The sequence below is a fragment of the Nicotiana sylvestris genome, chromosome 3 (genome assembly GCF_000393655.2).
Source record: "Nicotiana sylvestris chromosome 3, ASM39365v2, whole genome shotgun sequence".
NCBI classification, from domain to species: domain Eukaryota; kingdom Viridiplantae; phylum Streptophyta; class Magnoliopsida; order Solanales; family Solanaceae; genus Nicotiana; species Nicotiana sylvestris.
Window position 1 is genome coordinate 180,816,869 of NC_091059.1, and position 15,444 is coordinate 180,832,312.

At 35.3% G+C, this 15,444-nt stretch overlaps 2 protein-coding genes across 2 annotated transcripts; both read left to right on the forward strand.

Annotated features, from left to right (window-relative positions):
- The first annotated feature begins 1,515 nt into the window (after positions 1-1,515).
- Positions 1,516-3,945, forward strand: LOC138888441 (uncharacterized). The gene is made up of 4 exons (XM_070170305.1): positions 1,516-1,701; positions 1,931-2,405; positions 2,454-2,886; positions 3,519-3,945. Exons 1-4 carry the CDS (start codon positions 1,516-1,518, stop codon positions 3,943-3,945), a joined length of 1,521 nt encoding a protein of 506 aa, XP_070026406.1.
- An 810-nt stretch (positions 3,946-4,755) lies between these two features.
- Positions 4,756-5,481, forward strand: LOC138888442 (uncharacterized mitochondrial protein AtMg00810-like). Its single transcript, XM_070170306.1, has 2 exons — positions 4,756-5,229; positions 5,320-5,481. Exons 1-2 carry the CDS (start codon positions 4,756-4,758, stop codon positions 5,479-5,481), a joined length of 636 nt encoding a protein of 211 aa, XP_070026407.1.
- The last annotated feature ends 9,963 nt before the right edge of the window (positions 5,482-15,444 follow it).

Genomic DNA, 15,444 nt, shown 5'->3' on the forward strand with positions numbered 1-15,444 from the left:
CCATGTACTAAAATATTATGTTGTCTATGTAGTGTTATGCTGTTTTGTAAAATTTTATTTTAAATATTGTTGGCAAAATAACACTCAATGTAAATATTATAAGTTTTTATCAAAACTTACGTATTGACAAGAGTATATATATTTGAGTGCTAAAGATAAGTTTTCATGGAAAGTATTTCTTTTGGAAATTGATATGCAGAATAGCTCTTGTGGTATCTTTTAAAGATTGATGTTAAATTGCTAAAGGCTTTAGCATGTAAAAAGGTTGTTTATTTAATTTTTGTTCAAATAATTTAGATTTTCTACAAATGTTATGATTTGATAAAAATAAATCCTTTGAAGCTACTATGCTATGAATCTATTTTTGAAGTATCAAATGTTTTGGGAGTTACTTGTGTTCACCGAGATTGACTTCGGATATATTGTTTTCGTTGTCATAAAACTACACGTGCCGGTGTAGGTGTAGATGACCACTTTGTGGTATAGACTACGGCAGAATGCTCTCCCTCGAGAGAGTACTATTTTGTGCTATTATTAGCATCGCTGAGTCGATTCGTACAACATTACGATGAGACGACCTGAACAAGTAGGGTATATGATACTTGCCGCTAGGTACATAACCTAGTTGACTTTCCTATATCGGTGATGGTATAGTACTCCCAGTGAAAGGTAAGGATGATTTTCTTATGTTTAGGCCTAATGAGCCGAAAGTGATTTCGATGACTTAAAACATATGTAATGATTTTGTACGATTTATCCAAAATCTTGGATTGATGTAAATGTTTTAAAAGTTTATATTGTGGGTTATATTTCACTTGCTTGTTATTTAAAATAACAAGGGTTATGAATTGATAAAATTTCTTATTGTTTTATATCAAATATTGGTGCATTATTTTTTTATTATAAAGTTTGTCCCAAGAACTTAAGTTAGAGAGAGTCTATGACACTTATTGAGTACCGTTGTGGTGTACTCAGTCCTTAGGGGGCCCCCTCAAGAGCCCTGCTTACTTTACATGTTTAAGGATGATGTATGATATGTGGCATGCGGTCAGACCAGGATGACTCTCTTTTCGAAGTATTATGAAGCACCACTTTTATTTCGTGATAGCTATCACGTTCTTCCTTATTTTATGTTGTTGGAATTACTCCAACTATTTTTTATTCTTTGGTATAGATGCTCCATAGATAGTTGTGAAAGGTTGTAGTAACGAGGTTGTACACGACATTCATGAAAGTATATTTATTTTACTTAGTCTCATTGTTATTATTATGAAAAGGTGTCATGTGTGATTTTGAATTGGAAAATATCTTATCATTTAACTTGAAAATGTATAAGATTTTCAAGGACCTTTCGTAGTTAAATTGGTTTTCATGCATATGATTTGGGTATATCACATGGTTTGGTTCGCTCAGGTCGAGTAGTGTGTCGGGTGCCGGTCACGTGGTTTTGGGTCGTGACACCTAATTCTGCTCAAACTCACATGGCTAGATAATTACGCGTTGTGGAGTAGAGCGATGAAATTGGCTCTTCGAGGCAAAGGAAAATTAGTTTTTATGGATGGAACCTATGTCAAAAGCATGTATAGAAGAGAATTAGCAGAACAGTTAGAGAAGTGCAACGCTATTGTCCTGCCATGGATAGGAAGCATAGTCGCGACTGAGTTGATGGCCAGTATCGTATATGCGTCTAATGCTAAGAAGGTATGGAGTGAGTTTGAGGAGCGATTTGATAGATAAAATTTTGACTAGGATATTTCATTTGTGGACTAAAATTGTTGCTTTAAGGCAAGGTACCGACTCTGTCACTTCATATTACTCTAAGATGAAGGATTTTTGGGATGAATTAGATGTTTCAGCTCCACTTCCTTCTTGTGATTGTGAGGAGTCTTTATCTTATGTTGTGCCCTTAAGATAACAGAGATTGTTGCAGTTCCTTATGGGACTTACTGAGTCCTACAATAATCTAAGGAGTAATTTGCTAGCGAGGAGACCTATAGTGTCAGTAAATGAAGCCTATGCAACAGTGTCTCAGGAGGAAAGCCAAAGATTACTAGGTGTGGTAGATATGAACAAGGATCCATTAACAATGTTAGCAGGAAGAACACACCAAGGTTTTAAGCCTAAGAAGCCTGATGTAATCCGTGAGCATTATGGATACAAGGGACACTTGAAGAAAAATTGTTATAAAATTGTTGGCTACCCACAGGATTTTAAGAGCAAGAAGAATGGCACACAATCTGGTGGATTCATACCTTATTACAATTCTACAGTTGCAGGAGAAAATATGAATTCATCAGAGGCACAAGGTCATTTCTTTACTGAACAACAATACAAGCAGATACTGAATATGCTGAACAAGCCAACATCGAGTGACAATGCAGATAACATAACAGGTAACATGGCAGGTATGACCTTACTGTTATCCAACAATTTTGCTTGTGAATGAATAATAGATACAAGGGCATCACATCATATTACACTATATAAGGAGTTGCTAACTACTTTTAGACCACTGAGAGATCAAAATAGCAGCAGAGTTCAAGTACATACTGGTGGTAGAGCAGAAATTACAAGTATAGGAAGCTATAAGCTTGGGAATGTTCTACATGTCCCAGATTTCAAGTTTAATCTTCTTTCAGTGTCCAAGATAACCAAACAACTTTCTTGCGTGGCTTTGTTTTTCCCTGATTTTTGTATGTTCCAAGGACTCTTCAATGGGAAGGTTCTCGGGATTGGTAAGGAAAAGGAAGGATTGTACATACTACAAGAAGCAATAAAATATGCAATAGTAGCAACAGTTCATAAAGAAGACAATGGTGGAAAGCTGTGGCATTGGAGACTAGGTCTGTTGGAGCAATACAACACATTGCAGATGTCAAGAATAAAGTAGATGTTGAACTATTAGAATGTTATGAAATTTGTCCCTTGTCAAAACAGAGCAGACTAAAGTTTTCTAATAGCAACAGTAGGTCAAGTAGTCCTTTTCAATTGATGCGCTTAGATATATGAGGTCCATACAGAAAACCTACATATGATAAAATGCATTACCTTGTTACTATAGTGGATGATTACGGCGGATACACTTGGATATGTCTAATTCAATCTAAATATGAAGTATTTGTAGTACTGAAGAACTTCTTTGCTTTAATAAAGAAGTAGTTTGACAAGAATATAAAAATCCTTAGATCTGATAATGGTAGTGAGTTCTTTAACTCAAAATGTAATGAACTCCTAGCTTCATATGATGTGATTCATCAAAGCAGTTGTCCATACACTCCATAACAAAATGGAGTTGTGGAGAGAAAGCATAGACAGATACTAGAGGTGGCACGAGCATTAACCTTTCAAAGTTTAATGCCTATAAAATTTTTGGGAGATTGTGTTAGAACTGATGTGTACTTGATCAACAGATTACCATCAATAATGCTGTAAGGGAAAACACCATTTGAGTTGTTGCATGGTAAGCTACCTCAACTGCCTCATCTAAAAGTGTTTGGATGCCTTTTCTATGCAAGCAGGTTGCCTAGAGGTGACAAATTCACATCAAGAGCCAGTAAGACAGTATTTGTGGGATATTCAGAAACACAGAAAGGTTACAAGTTATATGATCTTGAAAATCATCAAATTTTTGTTAGCAGGGATGTTCAATTCAAGGAATCACTATTTCCTTTTAAAACTAAGGCTCAAGAAGAATTAGGTGACAATTTTCTATTTAAAGAGGCCATAAATACAGGTATAATCCAGACACATGCAGGAGGTTATCATGATCAACATCCTACAAATGCAGAACTAATACCTGAACAAGGAGAAGCAATGCCTGCAGTGGAAAGTTCAGCCATTGATTCACCTAATCTCCCTGATGCAGCACCTGACACAGAAGATGCAATGGGTCAACCACAAACACTTGAAGCCCCTACAACAAGATCTGATCAAGTTGAGACATAACCAACTGAGTTGACAACAAAAGCAGATCAGCACCATGAGCAACATGGTTCTGTTCAAGCACACACACATGGGAGTCCAAACAGAACAATCAGACCTCCAATTTGGCTTAGTGACTACATCACTACTATCAAGCCAAAGGCACATTGTTCCTATCTTATATCCCATTATGTGACCTACACTCATCTTAATCCCACATATTGAGCTTATTTGGGCTATTTTTCTGTGCCAACATAACCTAGATCATTCATGGAGACTTTAAAGATCACAGTTGGATTCAAGCAATGCTGCAGGAAATTGATGCATTAGAAAGGAACAGAACCTGGGAGTTAGTTCCACTACCTGCTGGAAAGAGGACTATATGCTCAAAGTGGGTATATAAAATCAATTACAAGGCTAATGGGGAGATAGACAAGTACAAAGCTCACTTGGTAGCAAAGGGGTACACACAAAGAGAAGGGCTAGACTATCATGAAACTTTCTCTCCCGTTGCAAAAATGGTCACAATTAGAATAGTCATTAGTGTGCCAGCTTCAAAGAACTGGTTTTTATACCAAATGAATATTAATAATGCCTTTTTCAAGGAGATTTATATGAAGAAGTCTATATGGACTTACCTCAAAGTTTTCATAGGCAGGGGGAGTATAGAGTGTGCAAACTCTTGAAATCTTTATATGGACTCAAACAAGTGTCGAGGCAATGGAATATCAAGCTAACTACTGTTCTGTTACAAGCAGGATACTGTCACAGTCCTCATGATCATTCTTTGTTCACTAAACAGAGAGAAAGGGTGTATTGTGATCATTTTAATCTATGTTGATGATCTGTATTGTGATCATTTTAATCTATGTTGATGATCTAATTATTACTGGGAGTGATAAGGACCTCATTGAAGAAGCTAAACATACCTTACACAACAATTTCAAGGTCAAAGATCTTGGAGAACTCAAATATTTCTTGTGGATTGAAGTGGTGAGATCAAAGCAAGGGATACTTCTCAATCAGAGAAAGTATGCCTTAGAACTAATTTCCGATGTTGGACTTAGTGGTGCAAAGCCAACTACAACACCACTTGAAGCCAATACCATACTGACCACTGTTGAATTTCACAAATTGACTGGTGACACTGATGATCCTTTGCTTGAAGACATATGCAGTTATCAAAAATTGGTTGGAAAGCTGATTTATCTTACCATCACACTGCCATACATTTGCTTCACAGATCAGGTACTGAATCAATTCATGCAGCAACCAAAGAGGTCACACTGGGAAGCAGCATTGAGGGTGGTAAGATATATCAAAGGTAGTCTTGGTTTATGGGGTTTTCTAAAACAGAACTCGGCCACTTAATTGACAGCCTATTGCGACTCTGATTAGGTTGCTTGTCTTACCACTAGGAGTTCAGTCACAGGATATGTCATTAAGCTAGGTGATTCTCTGATCTCATGGAAGTCGAAAATTAACACACAGTTAATCAAAGTTCAGCAGAAGTTGAGTATCTCAGCATGGAAGCTAGTGTGGCAGAAATTGTATGGTTAGTTGGACTACTACAAGACTTAGGTGTACCTATTTCCAGACCAATCCAACTTCATTGTGATAGCAAAGCAGTTATCCGAATTGCAGCAAATCCCACGTTTCATGAGCGCACCAAACATATAGACATTGATTGGCATTTTATCCGAGAAAAGGTGAAGAAGGACTTATTGAAACCAAATATATTGCTACACAATCTCAGATTGTAGACCTCCTCACCAAATGTTTGGGAGTTAGCCAGCATCATCTCCTTCTATCCAAGCTAGGAGTGCTCAATGTCTTTTACCCTCCAGCTTGAGGGGGAGTTATTGAATGAGAAGCAGAAGAGTAGTTAAAGTGAGAAGCTAAACTGAGCAATTAGTGAGCTGTTAAAAGGCTGTCAAGAAATTAGTTACAAGTTAGTTAGTAGATCACGTGAGGTGCACGTGTGAGAGGTGAAAGACTTGTATATAGCTGAGTATCAGCTCATTTCTTCATTAACAAATAACAAAGCTTCCCTTTCTCTTCTTTCTTCTTCCCTAAGAATTTAGGTTCAATTCTCATTTGCATGGCTCAATTTCACATTACCTCCTATGTAACTATCAAAAGGACCTTGGTGGTTATTCATCCTAACACCTTTCCTTTGAATTCGAATTTTACTACACTCTCTTAAGAGTACATTTAAATTTTTGGGAGTTTAATTGTGGAATTACTATTACAATATGCTCTTTGTGAGCACGTAATTTTTGCCTCACGAAAATGTTCCTACAAAATCCACCAAAATAGATTTTTCTAATTATTTTTAATTTTATAGAATTTTAGGAATTCCTTTTTAACTGCTTGTTTGCATTTAACTGCATTTTTGTGCGTATTTAATATTTTAAAATCATGAAAAATACCAAAAAATATTTAATTCTTCATTGCATTAGCATTTTATATTTTTATTTGCATTTAGGATTTAATTATGTTAATTAAATGCATTATTAAATGAAAATCACAAAATACAATGGTCATTTTTACATTTTTAGTTTTTAGTTTTAAATTAATAATTTTTCTTCATTAGTGTTAAGATATTTAATTATTTAAATGTTAGAATAGATAATTAGGTTTAAATGTTGCAAATTAGATTTAAGTTTAGGATTTTAATTAATTTTGTATAGAATTTAAAAATCAAAGGAAAAATAAAGAAAAAGCAAAGAAGTAGGCTATTTAGTCTTTCAACTCCGTTTGGGCCAATTTAATGTGAAGCCCAAATCCAAATTCCATTCAAAAGCCTCCCCCCCCCCCACCCTTCTTCTCCCTCTTAATCTCTCTCAACATCAGACCCACCCTTCTTCCAAAAAGAAATCCTAACCGCCCTTATTCCTCCATCCTCTCCAAACAAAACCTCCTTCTCATAGCAAAAAACCCTAGCCACCGAACATGAAGAAGAGTTCGGAACCCAATTGTGATTTTTTTGAACTTAAAATATATAAATAGGTGATAAAAAGAAAAGGTGACATTTTTATAAATAGTACCACAATACTTGACGCTATACATTAACATTAACTGTGCTGTTAATGTATAACGCCAAGTATTGTAGCACTATACTGAAAAAGCTGACACGCCCAAGTATAGCGCCAAGTATTGTGACACTATACTGAAGGTATAGCGCCAAAATACCTGGCGCTATACATAAATTTTTAAAAATAGAATCGTCTTCTTCATCGTCATTATGTTCTCTTCCTCAATATTTTACTCCTTTTTCTTCTTGGTCCCCCCATACCCGCTGCCCACGATTTTAAAAAAAAAATCTGGATCTCCTCGTCACATAAAAGTTGTAGAACGTAGGTCCCATATTCGAGTAGAGCTTCGTATTATTGTTGATTCACACTTTCGAAGTCAAAATTTCAATCTATTTGCTTTCCGAAAATTCTAAATCGAGGTATTTCAGTTTATTTTAAATTGAAACTTTTATAATAATGCATATTATTTGATTTGTATGTGTTCTATTTCAGTTTGTTTTTTTTTTTCGAAACTAACATGTTAAATTTATCCGAATTTAATATTAGTGTTTTATAAAAAAAATATCCTGATTTATATATATGTGTTTTCATGCCGCTTTGTATTTTATTTGCAATTAAATTTATTTGTTGTTTATGTTTAGTTTAGATTATTTTTTAGCGTAGTAAAATCTTGACCTTTTTAGCGTAGTAAAACGTAGACCCTTTTAACGTAGTAACATTTAGAGTCTTGTAACGTAGTAATTTGTACAATGAAGTTATTAAAAAAATATGAATTTAAATTATAAAAAAACACATAATTATTAATGATAGTTTGGTGCCACTGGGCCTCAAAATATCGAACCCGGAACCCATAGGTGTGTGTGTGTGTATATATATATATATATATATATATATATATATATATAATTTGTACAATTAAGTTATTAAAAAGTATGAATTTAAATTATAAAAAAATACATAATTATTAATGATAGGTTGGTGCCACTGGGCCTCAAAATATCGAGTCCGGAACTCACATGTATATATATATATATATATATATAATTTGTACAATTAAGTTATAAAAAATATGAATTTAAATTATAAAAAAACACATAATTATGAGAGGGTATTTCGTCAGTTTGGCCTGCCGCAGCCTATACCGACTCTGCCTGCATGGCGTGCTTTACTTTATGAGAGAGATGATCGGTCCAGGGCGGATGACACATTTATGGCATGGCTTAACGAGCAGTTGAGTACTTGGGACAGGCGAGGGGACTTGACCCCACCTCCGCAACACTTTCCTATTCAACGCTATATGGCATGGTACCGCACTGTTTCCCGACTTTTTATCGGGAACCCAGTTCATCAGGCACACGGTCGGTACGTCCCATACGCCGGGAGACACGAGGTCCTGGTATGTTTTCTGTTATTATTAATTATATACTCCCATACTCGTCTTGTGAATTATGGAAAGCAGGGTATAAATTATTTTCTCGCTGCTCATTCGCCGGTTTCACATAAGTTTAAATCAAGGAAAACTCTTTCATCTGGAACCTGTCCAGCAAAAACTGCTCCAAAATAACCACCCGATGACTGGGGGTTATCTCTACTACGCACAACCTCGTTTTTTGGAACGTCTTCGACCTTCACGTACATTTCCAACATTGTGATTACAAGAAATTTCCGGCATTCGTCCGGAGTCCTCAGAAAATCACTCAAATTTTCATCATCGTCGATGTTAAACTCCGAGTAAAAAGCAACCCCCTGCGGAGTGACGGAATACGGATGTCTTCCGGTTACTTAAAGTATCACTGAACATTTCCTCACACTCATTTTTTTGCATAACAACGATATCAATTTATCGTACTTCATTGTAAGTGGCAATTTAACATGACATTGAGCAGGTAAACTGTAGTCCACGAAGTTATTCTCCATCACAACCTCACCCCCCCCAATATAATGAAACTCTTATTCTACGCTCTTCAGACATAATGAAAAAATGCTGGAGAATTTAACAACAATAAACATTTCAACAAGAGTTAAAATTTTTTTGAATGAATTTCTATACAATCCTAACCTCTTTATATAGGGAATGGCTAGCCGGGAATTTATATATATATATATATATAGCGCCCAAAAAGTTGGCACTATACGCTATTGAAGCCAAGAATTATTGGTGGGGCCAGGAAAAAGGAGTATAACGCCAAAATACCAGGCGCTATATATAAAGATTTATGTATAGCGCCAGGTATTTTGGTGCTATACCTGGGCGTGTCAGCTTTTTCAGTATAGTGCCACAATACTTGACACTATATATTGACGACACAGTTAACGTTAATGTATAACGCCAAGTATTGTGGCACTATATATATAAATGTCACCTTTTTTTTATTACCTATTTATGTATTTTGAGTTCAAAAGAACCATAATTGGGTTCCGGGCTCTAAAACAGACCCCTTCCCCTCATGAGAAGAACTCCATCTTCCCCTTTGACCCTAAAAAGCCCTAGCAACGCCCTGCTCTCACCTCGCTCTCAACAGACAGACCCCTTTTATAAAGGACGAACCCTAGCCGCCTTTTGAATTCCCTTTACCATCTCACTAATCTGTCACTATCACATCTGGATACACACACGGAATCTATTTTTTTATATATATTCTCACAAACACACGCGAAATAGCTAGAAAACAAGTTTGAAATTAAAAAAAATCCAAAAAATCAAATCTGAAAATCACCAAGCCCCTGAAACAAAAGAAAATTGGGATTTCAAAGAAGATTCGAAAGGATTTGATTGCTAAACTTTCAAAATTCAGCTTCTTCTTTTTCTGGACTTGTACCAGCTGTCAAAGTTCAAATTTATGATTGTTTATTGCTGGAGACTTTGCTAAGCTTCACTCGAATTGATTCCAGCCTTTATTTGGTTTAGTTTAATGTCTTCTCTGCTCAATTAAGTCAGTTCCAAGCTCCCTTGTATTATATCTTCATTAAATGACAAAAAATGCTTGAATTCGTGTTGAATTTCTGTGGATTTTTTTCAAATCGTGATTTCTGTTGCTCTAAAGTGTGCTTTACTTTAATTTGGATGAAACAGTTGAGTAACTTGAAACCTAACATTTGTATGAATTAATCTAATTCCTGTTTGTCAATAAGGAACACTGTTATTAATTTTTGATCATTTCGGGCTTAATAGCATTGTTACCAGCTGTCAAAGTTCAAAAAGGGTTAATTGAACAGGTTTAAAATCAGTATGTCATTGAAGGATATAGAGAAGTAAAGGGAAGAACAAGAGCTGAGACTTGTTTATTCATGTAAATGCATGTACTTGTAATAACTAATTTCGAGCCATAAGATAATTTGAATCTGTCGAATTCAATTCCAATTTGGTAATGTATCTGGATTCAATTCATTGTAGTTAAATTTTAATTTTTCCAACATTCAATCCAAGCATGTGAAACCATTTTGACGTGTTGATTTCCTGGACAATATAAAACGATTAGATCTCTGCTTCAACAATTCTTTTCCATAATCCATGGCCTTACAAAAAATCTCCAATTAATTTAGAAAATAAATCAAATATCGTAGTTTGCTTTAGGCGCGATTAAAAAAATTATCGTGACTATGGGTATGGTGTCACGATCCAAATCAATGGGCCGCGACGGACACCGGGTACCTTACTCAACCGAGTACCAACATAACGTATTTTTTCATGTCATACTATCATAGATAACTGAGTCGGAAGGCTGCTGTAAAATAAGTAGAATACAACATGTGATACCAACTTATACATAAGATATACGTGCCTATAAGACCAAAATAACCACTCGTATAGTAAACATAGGCCGACAAGGCCATACAATCTTTTACGTACATGACATCTGTCTACAAGCCTAAGAATACATAATTTTTATAAAGGTCGGGACAGAGTCCCGCCATACCAAACAATACATGTCGAAATCATACTAACCAAACAAGCAACTCCGAAGCAAATGGAGCGCACCAACATCTTCTGCTGAGCTGATAGCCTATTTGGAGGGCTCTCGACCTGTCTATCGAGACATGCAAGCATGAAACGCAACGTCCCCAGGTAAAAGGGACGTCAGTACGAATAATATACCGAGTATGTAAGGCACACAAATAAGTACATAACAGACATAAAAGAAATATAGAATAAATGACTCAACCTGTAAGTCTGGATAACTCTATAATTCATGAAATAATTATAGTGTCATGCATATGCGTATGAATGTCATGTCGTGCATAGGTACATGTTTCATAACATTATCAGGCCTCTGAGGGCATCCCATCATATCATCTCGGTCACTATGGGCAAAATCATCAACGTATACCAACTGATCAGGTGGTGGTGCGTATATAACGCCGTAACCTTTTCCCATACATATATATATATATATATATAATGTCATCTGGTCATGGGTCAATGTACATGTATAAATGAATGTAATGCATGAGAAATACGTCAATAAAATCTTTCGGAATATCATAAGACCATTATGCCTTTGATTAATCTCATGAAGTAAACTTTTTCAACTTACGTATTTTTCTGAGACCCATGAACATATGATAAAATAATAGGATACATGGGAATTCAAGAACATAGGCACCTCTAATATTTCTATGAATAGAGTCATTTATGGAAGTTGTGCATTTTCTCGTTTCGTTCATGTCGTATAGATCATGCCAAAAGAAAGAAGGGATAGCCTTAACATACCTGCAGTAGAAAAAATATTCGTGTGATATTCTTGAAAAAGGTTACACCGTACTCCTTTAGAACCGCAAAATTTTACGTTGCTATGGTTCTAACAATTCTCGTTGGAATTGTTTGGTTGCAAGAATTTCGTTGAAACCTTGTAGGAGAATTTAACGTCTGGTAGTGTCTTAATTGCAACTAGAATTGTTTGGTTTTATGTAGGAACTTGACTTGTAGGAATTGCTAATGTTCTTGTTATGAAGTGTAGTATTAAAAATACTTTTACAAGACTTGTTATTCAAAAAGTGAGAATAAAGTGTCTTTTAGTTATTACTTAGGTTGCCACCTACTCCAAAAATGACTACGAGTCATTTTCATTTTCCTAATATGTGTCTTGCTGCCACGTTTTGGGTGGAGATTTTTAGTCTTTATCCACTAATTTATTAATTAGGTAATGTTTCTTTACCCAGTAATTAATCAATTACCCGCATAATTAAGAATTATCTCAAATTACTTAAAATTTTACTTTTTTTAATACACTTTCATATATCATACTATCATGGTCATATGGTACCTTGTATGGTACTAGTTCATAAATATCGGTTATTAACGCTCAACCCGTATTTTATCCCAATATGTCAAACTTGGACGAAAATTCATTTTCTTTGACTTGCTTCCCTCTCATCTTCACGAATTTACTCATCACTTGTTTGAAATAGCATAATCCTTACAATCTTCAAATAATCTTTTCCTTGGATTGATGTCAATTACCTTACGACAAATTCAATGTACAATACTACAGGGTGCAACATTGTCGTAATTTAATACTGCGAAGCGTAACATCATCGTAATGTCGTACTGCAAGGTGTAACATCATCATAATATAATACTGCGAGACGTAATATCGACGTAATATTGCGGAGCGTAACATACGGTTCCCATGACATAGTCATGATACGTAAACCCTAATTCGAGTGTGCGTTTCGCGTGACTCGACCCTAGCTTCAAATAATAATTAAAAATAACATGTTGTGAATCACGAGTACGTTTTACGTGGCGTGATTTACAATGTGTACAAAAATAATAAGTGCGCGACAACGCGACTTGTCCAAATAAATTCCATAATTGTTTAAAGTAATTAAAAAGCAGTTAGAGAGTTAAAAATGCACGATAGGTTTTAAAACCATGGAACTCGGGAATGCCTTACACCTTCTCCCGGATTAACAGAATTCCTTAACCGGTCTTCTATGTTCGTAGACTTTAAAACATAGTCAAATTTCCTCGATTTGGGATTTAAAATAAACCGATGATTTGAAACACCATAAAATTATGGAGAAATTACATCATATATCACTTGGGCCATACAGCCCATTCGAAAATAGCCCATATTTGAAGCCCTTACCTGGCTTAGCCTAGATTGTATATGTTATGAAATTTAGTTTTCACTCGGTAGCCCACAATTTAAAACAACGATTTTAATATTTTAAATTTCAATTTCTCTGTTTCTCTTCCTCACGCTTTCTCAGAGCTGACGATAACCGACCTCCATTGTTGGGTTCAAGTACTTTTTCGAGCTTTCAATCTTATTTTCAGGTAATTTTCGTTTTATTTTATGCTTTTACCACAGTTTTGGTTTTGAATTTTGTTTTATTTTTAGTTTTTTTTTGCTTTTCTGATTATGCCTATTTTCTTACAATGTTGTTGTGTTTTTCGTTTGATTTTGTGTTCCTTCTATCTCAGTTCTAGGCTTAAACTTGATGTTTTCAGTTTGCATGCTTTGTTATTTCGAATTTTAGGGTAGAATTTTTTATTTTTTGAGTTTTGTTATAATTTGGGAAAATTGGCCCCTGCTTTGTGTTCATGGCCTTTATTTTTGGTTCACTTTTGATTTTTGTTACATTTTGATTTTTGTGTTTTCCTTCAGTTGTCTTCACTTTTGTTAAAGCTTTGTTTGTTTGGTTAATTGTCGACAATGCGTTCAAAAATTCCTGCTTCTAAAAGCAAAATGAAGGTTGCTGGAAAAGGCGTTAAGTTCGATTATGCGAAACGATTGAGGGACTTGCCCTCAAGCCCTGATTTTGAAGCTAATGTAAATGTCCAAGCGCCAGATGATAATGATTTTAAGTCTCCTGATCCTCCTAAAAACTCGCAACAAGAGAGAAGTCGAATGACTCGTTCGCAAACGAGAAATTCTCCCACTCCAGTTAAATCATCGAGGGACTTGCCCTCAACCCCTGCTTCTGAAGCGAATATGCATGTCCAGGCTCCCGATGATGATAATTTTGAGTCTTCTGCTCCTACAAAAAAATTGCAACAAGAGAGCAGTCGAATGACTCGTTCGCAAACAAGTAATACTCCTACTCCGGTTAACATCGTTAGAATAAGGAGTAAAAAATGTGGGAGACCTGAAAAATCAAAAGAAAAGCTGAAAGTTGATTTGGTTAATGAAGATGATGTAGGCCCCAATGTTAAACCGAAAAGGAGAAAGATGAAGGACGATGGTGAGAGTGGTCTTGATTGCATATCGAAAGAACAAAGGTTTGCTATTTGCTGCAAATTGAAAGAGAGAAAAGCTAAGTTGAAGGTATTCCCTGTGTTGCTATTAAATTATACATGCTTATACAATTTTATACAAAGTTATACAGGTGTTTATACATCTTTATACAAGTACTACTACACTGATTTATACATTTTTATAAAACTTTTTAGTATAGTTTTTGTTCCTGATCTATTTCTTGTTATTTTTTCCATATGCAAGGTTGGGGACTTCTATATACAACCAGTTGATCATTTCCACAACAGGATTAGTTCCCATACTGAAACTGATATTGTGAGCATTTTGAAGCAATGTTTGACTGACATGCAGCTTCAAATATTTCGTGCTAGTTGTTTTGGGTATTTCTTGGACCTCCCTCAATTTAAAATTTAAAATTCAAAATCAACTTATTCATTGTATATTATTGAGGGAAGTCATCCCATGACAGGAAATGGAGTTGTGGGTGAAAATTAATGGTTGTTTGCTGCATTTTGGCATTGGAGAGTTTGTTGTTATCACTGGTTTGAAGTGTGTAGAAGACGACACCACTTTCTATGACAAACCAGATGTTAATAGGTTGCTAAAAGAGTACTTTCCAGGAGATAGAAAAAAGGCTATAACGAGGGGGAAACTTCTTGATCGCTTCAAGAAAAAGGACTGAAAGTCGGACGAAGATGCGTTCAAGATGGCCTTGATGGTGTTTGTCCATCATTTCATATTCTCAGATGCCAATAATCATGATATCAACAAAGATGATTTTGATATCATTGAAAGTGGTCAATATCAGATGTATGCTTGGGGAAAAAAGTCATTTGAAGATATTTTAAGGACAACGAGGGACAAACAATGTGCCTATTTGACAATGTATAGGCTTGGAGGTTTGTCACTTGCATTACAAATATGGTTTTTTGAGTGTTGCTCTATGGTTGACAAGTATCTAGCTGTTCGTGTTGGCACAAATGTGCCACGCATTCTTAATTAGAAAGTGACTGAAACTCCAACATATACAGATTTGACTGGCGGGGTGATCATGTGTAGTATCGACAAGGTAAATATTTTGTACCTGTAAGCACGTGATTTTTGTCCTATGAAAGAATTACTCCCAAAAATTCAAAATAAAATGATTTTCCTTGGTGTGCAATTTTGAGAATTTTTGTGACATTTTTGGATAATTATTTGTATTTGTCTGTGCATGTTTATTTGTTAAATTAATAAAAAATACAAAAATATATCGCATTTTGCATGTAAGATTTAATTCT